Below are 13,359 nucleotides of genomic sequence, written 5' to 3' on the forward strand. Positions count from 1 at the left end.
GGTGGAGATGGAGAGGAATTGGGGTCACTAAAGGCAGAATGGGATGCTGGGTAAGGGGCAAGGAGGACGGGGCTGCTCCAGGTGGGACGGAATTCTTGGGCGGTCTGGGGATGGAGTGGGGGGATTGAGGTTACTATGATGGAAATGGAAGGTTGGAGGATGGAGTAGAGGGTGATGAGGTCTCTGAGGGCAGGGTGGAATGCTGGGGATGGGGTTGCCAAAGGCAACTTCTTACACTGAGACCCCCCAGCCCCACTCCCAAGCCTCTTGCATTGAGAGTGAGCGGTGGATAAGAGCAAGGGCTCTGGAGCCAGGACCCCTGGGTTCCAATCCCCGCTCCATCACACCTGAGCCGTGCAACTGAGTCACTCCATTGCTCAGCTTCGTCATCTGTGATATGGGACTGATGGTCACAGTGGCCACCACACAGCGGAATGTCGTCAGGCTCCCATGAGCTAATCTATGTAAAGTGCTTAGCAGCCAGCGAGGCTCAGAGGGCATTTGCCTCTTAGTAGTGATGACTGTTTTTGTTTTTTCTCCAGTATCTGGATAACCGTCCCTGTGAAGACCTCCCTGCCGTGCTCCCTCCCTCCGTGTGATTTTGCCTGATCCCCCTTGTTTCCCCATCCTCCCCAGCCGCTCCTGCTGTTCTGAAGGGATCTCATACACTTTAGACCCTTCCCCTTCCCCTTTCTGCTTCCCACCTTCCCTCTACCATGTGCTCCCCTCTTCCCTGCTGGTCCTGCTGCTGTCTGCTCCTCTATTTCTCCCTGGGAGTCCAGGGGTCCCCAAAGGCTCCCAGCGCTGCCCCTGAGCAAGTCCACCTGTCCTACCCAGGTAAGTGTCTGCGACCTCTCCCTGGGCATTTCCCAGTGAGGCTCAGGAATCCCACACTGATTTCTAGGCTGGTGGTTCTTTCTGAGACTCATGTGTCCACCACTGTTAAATGGAGATTATAAGCAGCGGCGCATCTGGCTGTGTAGGAAATGACTCTGGAGCCCAGCCTATAGTAAGCGCTCTCCTAAGGGGGCTGCTGTCGTCCTCACTCATTGTGGTGTTCGCACAAAGCTCCCTCCTGGTCCTTGATCTTCGGGTGGAGGTGCAAGGAGGTAGTAGGACCTTGGACTCTGGACCCTCTGCACCCAGACTTCCTGGGTTTTAACCCCAGCTTTGCTGCTTACCTGCCGTGTGAACTTGGGCAAGTGACTTAACCTCTCTGGCCTCAGTCTCCTCATCTGGACAATGGGGTAATACTAATGTGACCTCAGAGTGACGAGTAAGTGAAATATCACCTGTGAAGCAGCAAAAGGGAACTTGGCGTGTGGCAGTGGTTCTCACACGTTTTTGTCTCGGGACGCTTTGGCACAGCTAAAAAAATTATAAGAACCTTAGAGAGCTTCAGTTTATGTGAGTTACGTCCATAATAGTTGCCATAACAGAAACTAAAACGGAGGCATTTAAAAATATTGATTCAATCATTAAAAATGAGCAATAATAAACCCATTCATTAGTAAGGTAGATGACATTTTTCATGAAAAATAACTACACTTTTGGGCTTCCCTGGTGGCGCAGTGGTTGAGAGTCCACCTGCCGATGTGGGGGACACGAGTTCGTGCCCCGGTCTGAGAAGATCCCACATGCCACGGAGCGGCTGGGCCCGTGAGCCCTGGCCGCTGAGCCTGCGTGTCCGGAGCCTGTGCTCCGCAACAGGAGAGGCTACGGCAGTGAGAGGCCCGCGTACCGCAAAAAAAACAACAACACCGTATAAAGATTTGCTCTAGAAGTTGACAGATTGAGTGGTACCTGGCCTGCTTCATTCACAGCAGCCATCCCCAGAGCTGAACGATGGCTCCTCTCTGAGGCAGGGCAGGCTCTACGCTTTGCAACATACTCCACATCTCCCTGCTGCCTTACTCCTTACAGCTGGCCCTTTTCCCCATGTATATTACGTAGCTGGACTCTAGACATCTGAGTTTACAACCCCTAAACTATGTCATGTGTAAAATACGTGGAACAGGCCTGCACCCAGTAACGATATTAATAATAATATTCATTCACTCATGTAACCCTGACTGTACTAGGCACTGTTTCAAGTACTTTACTTTTATTTTTTTATTTTTTTACATCTTTATTGGAGTGTAATTGCTTTACAATGGTGTGTTAGTTTCTGCTTTATAACAAAGTGAATCAGCTATACATATTACTTTACTTTTATTTATTCATCTAAGCCTCACAGAACCCTATAGGGAAGATACTATTATTATTCCATTTTATTGAGAAGGAAACTGAGGCTCAGAGAGGTGAAGTGACTTGCCCAAGGAAAGCACAGCTTGGAAATGGTGGAGCGGGGATTGAACTTGGAAAGCTCCAGAACCTGTGATCTTAACTACTAAATGTTCAAGAGCCCCTCAGTCTCTCGTTATTGCCCCTCACTCTCCGCACATCCCTCCCCACCCCTGCCCAGGCCTCACTGCCCGACCCCCATTTCCTTTCTCTCCAGGTGAGACAGGCTGCATGACTGTAACTTGGACCACATGGGTCCCAACCCCCTCGGAAGTGCAGTTGTTCGGGCTGCAGCTATGGGGGCCCCTGCCCCTCCAGGCTCAGGGCACCTTCAGCCCCTTTATGGATGGGGGCATTCTCTGGCGGAAGCTCTACATACACCGACCGAATCACACTGCAGGGGCTGCTGCCCAGGGTCCAGTATGGTGAGAGGGGCCCTGGGCCCAGGTGTTGGGGGGGAATGGGAAGAGGAGTGGGATGTGGGCTAGAAGCTGCTATTGGCAGGTGGCTCAGGTGGGCTGGTACCCCTTCTGCTTATCTGCAAGCCTATTGTATAAGACCCTAGGATGAAAATGGAAGGCTGGGGACCTGGGGTGAGGTGGACAGAAGGGGCATAGGGCAGACCCATTCAATCCCCGCACCAATTGAAGATGGATGGGGGTGAAGGAGACATCCTGGGGCGCCCCCCACCCCACTCCCCAGCCGACTGTGGCCTTTTCCTTTCCCCTCAGTTTACCGCTGCGGCAGTACTCAGGGCTGGAGCCGTCGGTTCCTCTTCAGGGCCCTGAAGAATGGGCCCCACTGGAGCCCCTGTCTGGCTGTGTTTGGGGACATAGGGACTGACAATCCTAGGGCCCTACCCCGACTGTGCAGCGACACCCAGCAGGGCAGGTATGACGCTGTTCTTCATGTGGGTGAGGCATCGGCCAGGGTGCGCCTGGAGGTTTGGGGTCGGAGAGGGGGAGCTTGGGTGGGAGGCAACGCCAGGACTGCGGAGGGGACCCGGGTCGGGGCTAGCGTGGCTCTGCAGGGTGGGGGATGAGACTGGCCACAGAGACGGTGTTGTGGTCAACCAGGCTGCCCAGGTTAAAATCAGTCTTGATGCTTCGAGCTATGTGCGTTGGTTTTCTCCTCTGTATTATTGTTATAAGGGCTAAGACTAGGTTAGAATTCATAGGCCTCTTGTGATGACTAAATAAGTCGATATTGCCTGTCCTGTTGTAAGTGCTACATAAGTGTTTGTTGTCATGATCATTTCTGTTGTGATTTGAGAGGACGGGAACCAGATGGGAGATGGAGATTGGGGCCGATATAGTTCAAAGCCATAGTAGACTCTGGAATCAGGCTCCCAGGTTTCGATTCCTGGATCCTCACTAACCAGCTCTGTGACCTTAAACAAGCACTTAACCCCTCTGGGCCTCAGTTTCCCCATCTGAAACGGGGATGATAATAACATCCACCTCAGAGGGTGTTTTGAAGATTCAGGTGATCGAGCATGTAAAGCATCTGAAAATGTGCCTGGTACAAAACCAGTACCTGACTAGACTACCTCAGTCTTTTTTTTTTTTAATTCACCCTTATATATTTTTTTATTTGTTTATTTTGGCCCCTCCGAGGGGCATGCGGGATCTTAGTTCCCTGACCAGGTATCGAACTTGTGCCCCCTGCCGTGGCAGCACCGAGTCTTAAACCATTGGATCACCAGGGAAGTTCCCAGACTGTGTCAGTCTTAACGTTGCTATTACTCTGAGAAGGGGTGAGATGGCGGCTGGTGTGCTCAGAGTACAGGAGACCGGCAAGGTCCTGCAGGGGCCCTCAGGGACCAGAGGCTCAGGAAATGGTTCCAAGCGCACATGCGGGTGGGTGTGAGGTAGGGATCGGAGAACCAGGACGCCTCACAGTGGGGGCGACCGGGACTTGCACAGCCCGCACGTGACCAACCAGGTCTCTCAAATCTGGAGAAAGCAGAGCCAGGTCTGGGTCCTCATTCTCTCCTCCACCCCCCAGGAGACTTTACCTACAACGTGGATCAGGACAACGCTCACGTCAGGGACAAGTTCATGAATCTCATTGAACCTGTGGCCGCCAGCCTGCCATACGTGACGTGTCCTGGGAATCACGAAGACCACTAGTGAGGCCTGAGGGCTTCGGGGTGGGCAAGGGCCTGGCCAAAGAAAACAGTCCTTCCTAGTGTCTCACCTTAGTCTCTCGTACTGCAGCAGCTCATTTGTGGAAGTGAGAGGGAAGGAGATGAGGGCTGGGCTGGGAGCCAGGCCTGGCCTGACAGTGAGAGGTGGGGGCGGGCGGGGGCACCCAGACCCTCCCCCCACCGTTTTACTTCCTTTTATCCAGCAACTTCTCCAACTACAAAGCTCGCTTCATCATGCCAGGGGACAGTGAAGGCCTGTGGTACAGGTAACCTGGGGGAAGCTGGGGGACTGACCTCCCTCCCCTGAAGGATGGGAGATGCAGGAGAGACCCCATATTTGACCCCTGCCCTTTGACCCTTCCAGCTGGGATCTGGGCCCGGTACACATCATTTCCTTCTCCACCGAGGTATATTTCTTTCTCCATTAGGGCGCCACCTGGTAGAGAGACAGTTTCGCTGGCTGGAGAGCGACCTCCAGGTAACCTGTGGATGTCCCCCTTGGACCTGCCTCGCCTCCCCCTCCTGCAACCCCTGCCCCTCACACTGCGCCCTTCTCTGCAGAAAGCCAATAAGAACCCAGCAGCCCCGCCGTGGATCATTACCATGGGTCACCGGCCCATGTACTGTTCCAGTGCTGATTGGGATGACTGCACCTGGCGTGAAAGCAAGGTGAGGACCCCCTCCCTGGGGAAAAGGTGCTGAAATCCAGGTAGGGGGGTTGGCCCGAGTCACCCCTCACCTCCTTGCTCATCCGGCCCAGGTTCGCAGAGGCCTCCTCGGCAAGTTCTATGAGTTGGAGGATCTTTTCTATAAATACGGTGAGTGACCCCAGGGGACTCCCCAGCCCCAGGCCCCACCCCCCATCTCTCCTGGATTCAGGGACCTGACCCCCCTCTTGCTTTGTATCAGGGGTGGACCTGCAGCTGTGGGCTCACGAACGCTCCTATGAACACCCGTGGCCAATTTACAACTACCATGTGAGGCCTGGGGTGGGCTGAGACCCATGTGGCTGCTGTCAGTGGACCGCCCCCTCAAGGTCAGAACCGCGGGGCCTGGCTGGGTATGACAGGCCCCTCCCCTTTGTCCCTTCTCCAGGTATTTAATGGCAGCCGAGAGATGCCCTACACCCACCCTCGAGTCCCTGTCCACATCATCACTGGATCTGCCGCGAGCAGGGTGGGGGGAGGGGGGGGTGCTGCTTTGGCCTCTGATCTATTGAGGGCTGCGCTTGTACCAGCCTGGGTGCCTCATCTCTTAGGTGGTTAGATGCACCTAGTATCAATGGCATGCCCATTGCACAGATGTGGAAACAGAGGCTCAGACAGTAAAATACTCCTTCAGAATCACAGGATCAATAAGTGGCGGGGGCAGGGGGTGCTTGCCCAGGTCTACTGGATGGATCCAGGGCAGAGGGCTTATTATTATCATTGTAACTGGACTCCAGACTTTATTCACATTGCACCAGCTTTCCCACCAATGACCTTTTTCTGTTTCAGGATCCCACACTGTATTTAGTTATTGTGTCTCCTTAGTCTCCTCCAAACTGTGATGGTTCCTCCCTCTTCCCTTGTCTTTCATTCAGGCCAGTTGTTTTTTTCAGAATGCACCTGGATCTGGGTTTGTCTGCTGTTTTCTCCTGCCAAGATTCGGGTTATGCATTTGGGGCCACACAGTCACAAATGATGGTCTATCCTTCTCAGCGGGCCATACCAGGGGGTCCCTGTCCTCACTGTGTCTCATTCCTGGAGGGATTTCTCTGAATCACCTGTTTAAGGAAGTGTCTGCTGGGTTCTTGCTCTGTAAAGTTGTTGTATTTCCCTTTTTAGTTGATAAACATCTTGGGGGAGATGCTTTTAGACCCTGCAAATGTCCTGTTTCTCCTCCAACTTTCACCTGCTAATTTTTGAACCCATCAGTGGGTCTTGTCTGTTACAGTGATTACTGGGGTGTTCTACTGGGGATCTTGTATTTCCCTCATTCCTCCTCGATTTATTAGTTAGCATCCTCCCATGAGGAAGAGTTGTCCCTTCTGCCCCATTTATTTGGTTAGTTAGCTGTGGATTTATACTAGTATGGACTCATGGGTAATCATCTTCTCCCGTAGGCTCTAATCCAATACGCCTGCTGTTTATGCTGCTGCCTAGATTGCTCTAACTTTGGCCACTGAGAACTCTTCAGATCATGCCCTGTGTCCTTTCGATGTGTCCCTGTCGTTTTGTGGGGTCTCTCTTACTTTTTGGCACTACAGGGTGCTCCAGGATCATCTTCTGTCCCCCTACCCCCACCCGCCGAGCCTTGGAATCAGTCACTTCCACAAGAGGCAAGGGCTTATTTTTTAAGCTGTTTCTTACAAATTAGTGAGATCAAAGTAAGAACTTCTCATGATAAAAATTCAAACAGAACAGAGGGCAGGAGGTAGAACTCTCCACACCCTTCTTAATCCCACTCTCAATGGTTACATCTCGGGTGGCATTTGAGAATATTTTCCATGTATGCAAATGAGTCATTGTCTCAATAGAGATGTGTTATGGCATCACCCACTTTTTAAAAACAGCTTGGATCATTCTTCATACCCTAGCAGTTCTCAGCCTTGGTGCACGTTAGAATTACCTGGGAAGGTTTTAAAACTCCAATGCCTGGGCCCAACCCCAGAACAAACACCAGAATCTCCAAGGGCTCGGCCCTGGCATTGCCACCCCTGTGTGGCCACCACCTGCAGCAGGAAATAGAATGTTATCAGTACAGGTGGCTCCTCATAGCTGTAGGTGATCACTATTCTGACCTTAATCAGTGCAGATTAGATTTTTCTTTCATTTAAAATTTTGAAATTATTTAGACTTACAGAAAAGTAGCAAAAATAATACAAAGACGTTCCATATCCCCTTTACCAAGATTTCCCAAATATGAATATTTAACCACACTTGTTTCAATCTCTATTTTTGTCTCTCTGTCTGTCTGTCTAAGTGTGTGTGTGTGTGTGTGTGTGTGTGTTTACATTTTACTATTATTTTCAGATCCGATGAAGAGCACGTTGCAGAAATGATGCCCCTTTATCTTTCCATCTGTATGTCCTAAGAAAACGAGGACATTCTCTTACATCAGTACAGTATAATAATCAGATTCAAGTAGTTTACATTGATAATATACCATTATCTAATCTCATTCAAATTTAGCCAATTGTCCTATTCATGTCCTTTAAATTAAAGAATTTTTTTTTTCTGGTCCAGAATCTAGTCTAAGACCATACATTCTACTTCTGTGTCTTATCTCTCTCCCTTCCTTTTTTTTTTTTTTTTTTTTTTTTGTGATACGCTGGGCTCTCACTGCTTCCGGATGCGCAGACCCAGCGGCCATGGCTCACGGGCCCAGCCGCTCCGCGGCACGCGGGACTCTCCCGGACCGGGGCACGAACCCGCGCCCCCTGCATCGGCAAGTGGACTCTCAACCACTGCGCCACCAGGGAAGCCCCCTCTCCCTTCCTTTAATCAGAAACATTTCCCCACTCTTTCTTCATTCTTCATGACTTTGAAAAATTTGAAGAGCATAGCAAAGTTGTTTTATAGACTATCCCTCAGTTCGGATTTGTCTGATGTTTGCTGGTGATTAGATTGAAGTTACACATTTTTGGTAAGAATAGACAAAAGCGATATTGTGTTCTTTTCAGTGCACCCTATGAGGAGGTGCATGGTATCTCTTTAGCCCCTTTAAGTCTCAGTTTACACATCTCCTCCACCATAGTCACGGTTTTCCCCTTTAAAATTAACAAGGGTCTCCTGGAGATACTTTGAGACTCCACAAATATCCTGATATTCCTCAAATTTTCGCCACTACTTTGACCATCCATTGATGGTTCTGGCTTCAGTCAGTTACTATGATGATGGCTGCAAAATGGTGACTTTTTTTGTTTTTGAGGCTGATGCTCCCTCATCCTTTCTGCTCACATTACCTGGGTTTCTACTGCAAGGATAAGCACTTCCTCTCCCCCAGACAATGACGATTTCAATAGCTTTCTTGGAGGGTCTGCTGTGCAGCGACGGTTGAGAGCCACCAATTTCTTCTATTCTGTGAATTGCATTTTCCCCTTAACCATACGTCTTGGCCATTTTTCTATACAGCCCCACTTTGTGATGGCTACCCTATAATTTATTTAACTGACCCCCATTGATGGCCGTTTGGCTGGCTTCCAGCTCAGGGCTTTTCGAGAAAATGCTGCAGTGGACAGTCTTGTACAGCCATGCACTGTTCTAGAAGTCAGAGAACCAGGAAGCCTGGTTGGGTCAAAACACTCAGCTGTGAGCAATTATTAAGGACGAGTCTTAACTGGCTTTGTCTTCCTTGGGGGTGGCAGGGTCCCGGCCTGGCAGGTCTTTTCTGCTCCCCAGTGGGTACTCCACCTGCGCCAGCCCTGGGTCTAAATGATTCTCTCCGGCAGCGTTGTGAGGAGCGGCTGACCCCCTTAACCCTCTTCCCGCGGCCCTGGAGCGCCGTGCTCATCAAAGAGCACGGGTACACACGGCTACACAACCTCAATGAGACCCGTGTCCACATCCAGCAGGTGTCTGATGACCAGGTCAGTGAGCAGTGGCCCAATCACCTGCCTGAGTAACCAGGCCTAGCATGCTCTGGAGCCAAGTGGTTTCAAAAGTGGACGTGAGAGCTGGAAATCCTGGGTTCAAATCCTGCCTCTGCTATTTACCAGCTGGATGACCTCAAGCAACTTTGAGCCATAGTTTTCCCATCTGAAAAATGGGGATATTAATAGTTTCTACCTCACAGGGTTGAATGGGGGTTGAATGACTTATTGTATATAAAGTGCTTAGAACAGTTTCTAAAACACAGTCGATTCTATAGGTATTTATCAACATGAAGCAGGGGAAGAAAAAGGTAGGTTGTGGGAGACAGGTAGAGGGAAAGTAATATGATGTGTGTGTGGTAGGGATGGCTTAAGGTTAGACAGACCCAAATAATCATGGCTCACCTTTCTTTATTTCTGCCATTGTAGTTTTATAAGGGTGCTAATAACTGATTGATTGAACACCTGTTGTGTTCCAGACTCTGAACTGGATGCCTTATATTTAGTCCCTTTAATCACCAAAACAATACCATGCGACAAATTTTCTTTTCATTTTACAGCTCAGAAAGGGGAGGTAATTTTCCCAGGGTCACACAGCCAGAGGGTGCAGAACTAAGATCTGACCCCAAAGACCATATTCTTTTTATGATAAATAACTACTATTTACTGTGTAGCCCATACACCACAGGCAGGCTCTTGTGTATGTTATCTATTCAGTTCTCCCCATTTTATGGAATATGGAAGTGAGGCTCAGAGTAGGGGCATGTGCTGAAGGCCACATAGGGAGTGGCTTTGCTGGGATATAAAGTGAGTTTTGTCTGACTCCAGGGTTTGTGCTCTAATAATAATAGCCCGCACTTACCCAGTCCTTGCCTTGTGCCAGGTTCCCTTTTCAGCCTTTTCCAAATATCTCACTTAATTCTCATGATAGCTATGATGTAGGTACTATTACTATCATCCTCACTTTCCAGTTGAGGAAAACTGACACCGAGAGAGGTCTAATAGCTCACCCAAGGTCACACAGCCTATCAGAGGCAGAGCTGGGATTTGAACTCAGGCCACTTGGCCCCAGAATCTGGGCTTTCAGCCTTCATTACCTCCTTTTTTTTTTTGTCCCTTGCATGATGGGAAGATTGTGGACGATGTCTGGGTGATGAGACCTCTGCTTGGCCGGATGATGTACCTCTGGGGATGGAGACAGCTCTCATCAGGAACCCTGGGCCTTGTTACCTAGGCTGGGGTACCCAGGCCCGGGAGGGTGTCAGGGAGGTCCTCGACTCCTCTACCTTCCTAGGTCCCATGTGGGGTGGATGCAGCCCTGAGGGAGCTGGAGCAGCTCTCCCCTCCCCGAGAGGTGGGGGTCCCAACCTGCTGTGTTGGGAGAGCAGTTGTACGGGCAAAGTGAAGCAAGACAGGTCTTGGGTGGTACAACCCTGCCCTCCTGCATAGCACTGACTGGGCAGAGTGTCCACAGGGCCTCAGGAGTAAAGAGGCTTATGGCTGTGTCTCTGTGGACTCTGAACTTCTGCTGGGGATGCCCCACTGGGCCGACTCCTCTCCTGACCACGGAGCAAGGGCCATCAGCAGCCCCAAGTCAGCAGGGTGGGTATGGCTGTCATGACACCATTGTCCAGCAGGTGGCGATGGTGACTTTCTCCTCCAGGCCGGCCCTTAGTGCCAATCAGAGGCCTGCCTCCAACGGCCCAAGGAGCGGTAACCAGTGTCCTTCATGCCTCAGTTTCCCAGCCTGGCACTGACTTATCCTGGAAGGCGGGAAGTGTTAACACTCCTAACTTCCAACTGGGGCAGCTGACAAGCTTAGGAGCTCACGGAGCTGCCATTTTCCTCCCTTTTTAAATTTTTCCCCCTCCCTGTGTTTCCCTTCTTCCTTTCCTGTATTCAATCGGTATTTATTGAGCACCTGTCATGTGCCAGGACCTGTTCTCCGTGCTGTGAACAACACAGAGATGTCTGCCCTCATGGAGCCGACATTCTATCCAGGGTGTCGGACAGCAAACACAATAAATAAGTAAAACATATAATGGTAATAGTGATAATGCACAGAAAAAGCGGGAAGGGGGATAGAGAGTAGTGGGGGGCAGTGGCAGTTTTCACGAGGGTGGTCAGGGAGACCTCACTGAGAGGGTGATGTTTAGATCTGAAGGAATCTGAAGGGGGAGCCATGTGAGCAGAGCAGTTCAGGCAGAGGAACAGCTAATGCACAGGCCCTGAGACAGAAGCACGCCCATCCTGTCAGAGGGCAGAGGGAGTGAGAGGAAGAGTGGGGATGAGGGCAGGAAGGTGACTGGGGCAGAACGTGTGGAGCCTTGTGGGTTACAGGGAGGACTCTGCCCTTTACCCTGAGTGACATGGAACCAGGGGAGGGCTCTGAGCTGCAGATGGACAGGATCTGACTCCAGAAGTCCTAGGCAAAGGCTGGGCTCTGGCCCCAGGGCTGAGGGCTCCCCTGAGAGAAGCCTGTGAGTCCCTAGCTCTGGCTGATGGCACATGTATTCCTCCATTGCGCCATGCAGTTTCAGCCTCCTCACATCGTATTCCCCCCCAGGCTCCACTAGGCCCAAGGCTCCTTGCAGTTTCTTTCTTTCTTTTTTTTTTTTTTTTATTTACTTGGTTGTGCCAGGTCTTAGTTGCAGCAGTTGGGTTCCTTAGTTGCAGCAGGCAGTTTCCTTAGTTGCGGCTCACCGGCTTCTTAGTTGTGGCACATGGGCTCCTTAGTTGTGGCTCGAGAGCTCCTTAGTTGCAGTTCACTGGCTCCTTAGTTGTGGCATGTGAACGCTTATCTGCAGCATGTGGGATCTAGTTCCCTGACCAGGGATTGAACCTGGGCCCCCTGCATTGGGAGTGTGGAGTCTTAACCACTGGACCACAAATTCGTAAATGCTCTTTACCTATAAAGGACAGGAAGCTTTGCTTGCCATCTATATATTGCCACTGATCTTTTTCCATGATGTATTGAAATTTATCATTTTTTTAAAAATGTATTTATTTTATTTATTTATTTATTTATTTATTTTTGACTGTGTTGGGTCTTCGTTGCTGCGTGCGGGCTTTTCTCTAGTTGCAGCGAGCAGGGGCTCCTCTTCGTTGCGTTCCACGGGCTTCACGCTGCAATGGCTTTTCTTGTTGCAGAGCATGAGCTCTAGGCGCTCGGGCTTTAGGAGTTGTGGCTCATGGGCTCTGGAGTGCAGGCTCAGCAGTTGTGGCGCACAGGCTTAGCTGCTCCCCGGACCAGGGCTCGAACCTGTGTCCCCTGCATTGGCATGCGGACTCCCAACCACTGCGCCACCAGGGAAGCCCAAAATTTATCATTTTTATGAGGCCAAATCCTCCTCACTCTCCTCACCTTTTCCATCTATTGGGGGTCACCTCCTCACCAACCCCTCCAGGAAGCCTGCTATAGGAGGTTCTTTGGGCCCGATTTCCTCTCCCAGGGCCCTGAAGTAGAAGGGCCTGATCGCCCATCCCGAGGAAACCCTTGGAGCAGATCTACCACTGGGCTTGTTCCAGGGCTCTGATCTCTGACTGAGATCCCCAACTAAGTTACAGGAGGGCTTCCCCAAACATGGGTTCTAGAGCCTGATGCCCTGCACTGTGTACAGGGTATTAAAGAGGCAAAGACTAGATATATGTATATGTGTAAGTGAATCACTTTGCTGTACACCTGAAACTAACACAGCACTGTAAATCAACTATAGTCCAATATAAAATTAAAAAGAGAGAGCCAAAGGCTGTACCCAGCCATCCTCCCATCACTGGGACTTGGATAAAGTGCCATCGTCTCAGCTACTAGACTTGCTTGTTTTTTTTTGTGGGGGGTGGTGAGGTGGGGTTGCAGAATCTTAGTTCCCCGCCCAGGGACCAGGGATTGAACCTGTGTCCCCTGAAGTGGAAGGGCAGAGTCCTAACCTCTGGACCACCAGAGAAGTCCCAAGACTTGTTTTTTTTTAAAAACGGAGACTCAGTAAGGCAGAAAGACTTCAAAAGAGCACAAGAACAAGAATGTTTAATGCTGGCAAGGGTAGTTTAAAGGGCATATTCTCTCCGAACACTGGCGGGTGTGTGAATTGGATCCCTGCAGCACAACTTGGCAATGTGTGTCCCAGGCCGTGGGGAGGCAGCAGAGCGAAGTTAGCGAGAGCCTTACTTGGGCATCAAAGCTAGGGATGAGCCCAGTGTGTGGTTTCGAGCAAACGAAGTTACTTCTCTAAGCCTCAGTTTCCTCCTCTGTGAAGCAGGGATAATCACAGCCCCTGCTGATTAAATTATGCAACTTAGCACCGTGTATAGTGCACAGAAATGTTTGAAGCATGGGAACTGTTACTATTATTAAATC

At 50.5% G+C, this 13,359-nt stretch overlaps 1 protein-coding gene across 1 annotated transcript; it reads left to right on the top strand.

Moving 5' to 3' along the window:
- The first annotated feature begins 716 nt into the window (after positions 1-716).
- On the top strand, positions 717-10,239 carry ACP7 (acid phosphatase 7, tartrate resistant (putative)). Its single transcript, XM_029235995.1, is given in 14 exon segments — positions 717-837; positions 2,501-2,664; positions 2,666-2,708; positions 3,015-3,197; positions 4,291-4,414; positions 4,636-4,698; positions 4,797-4,855; positions 4,858-4,910; positions 4,994-5,101; positions 5,193-5,250; positions 5,342-5,409; positions 5,528-5,599; positions 8,865-9,002; positions 10,129-10,239. Coding segments are annotated over 14 exon segments (1,365 nt in total).
- The last annotated feature ends 3,120 nt before the right edge of the window (positions 10,240-13,359 follow it).

The sequence above is a fragment of the Monodon monoceros genome, unplaced genomic scaffold (genome assembly GCF_005190385.1).
Source record: "Monodon monoceros isolate NGI ecotype Baffin Bay Population unplaced genomic scaffold, NGI_Narwhal_1 Super_Scaffold_10, whole genome shotgun sequence".
Taxonomy (NCBI): Eukaryota; Metazoa; Chordata; class Mammalia; order Artiodactyla; family Monodontidae; genus Monodon; species Monodon monoceros.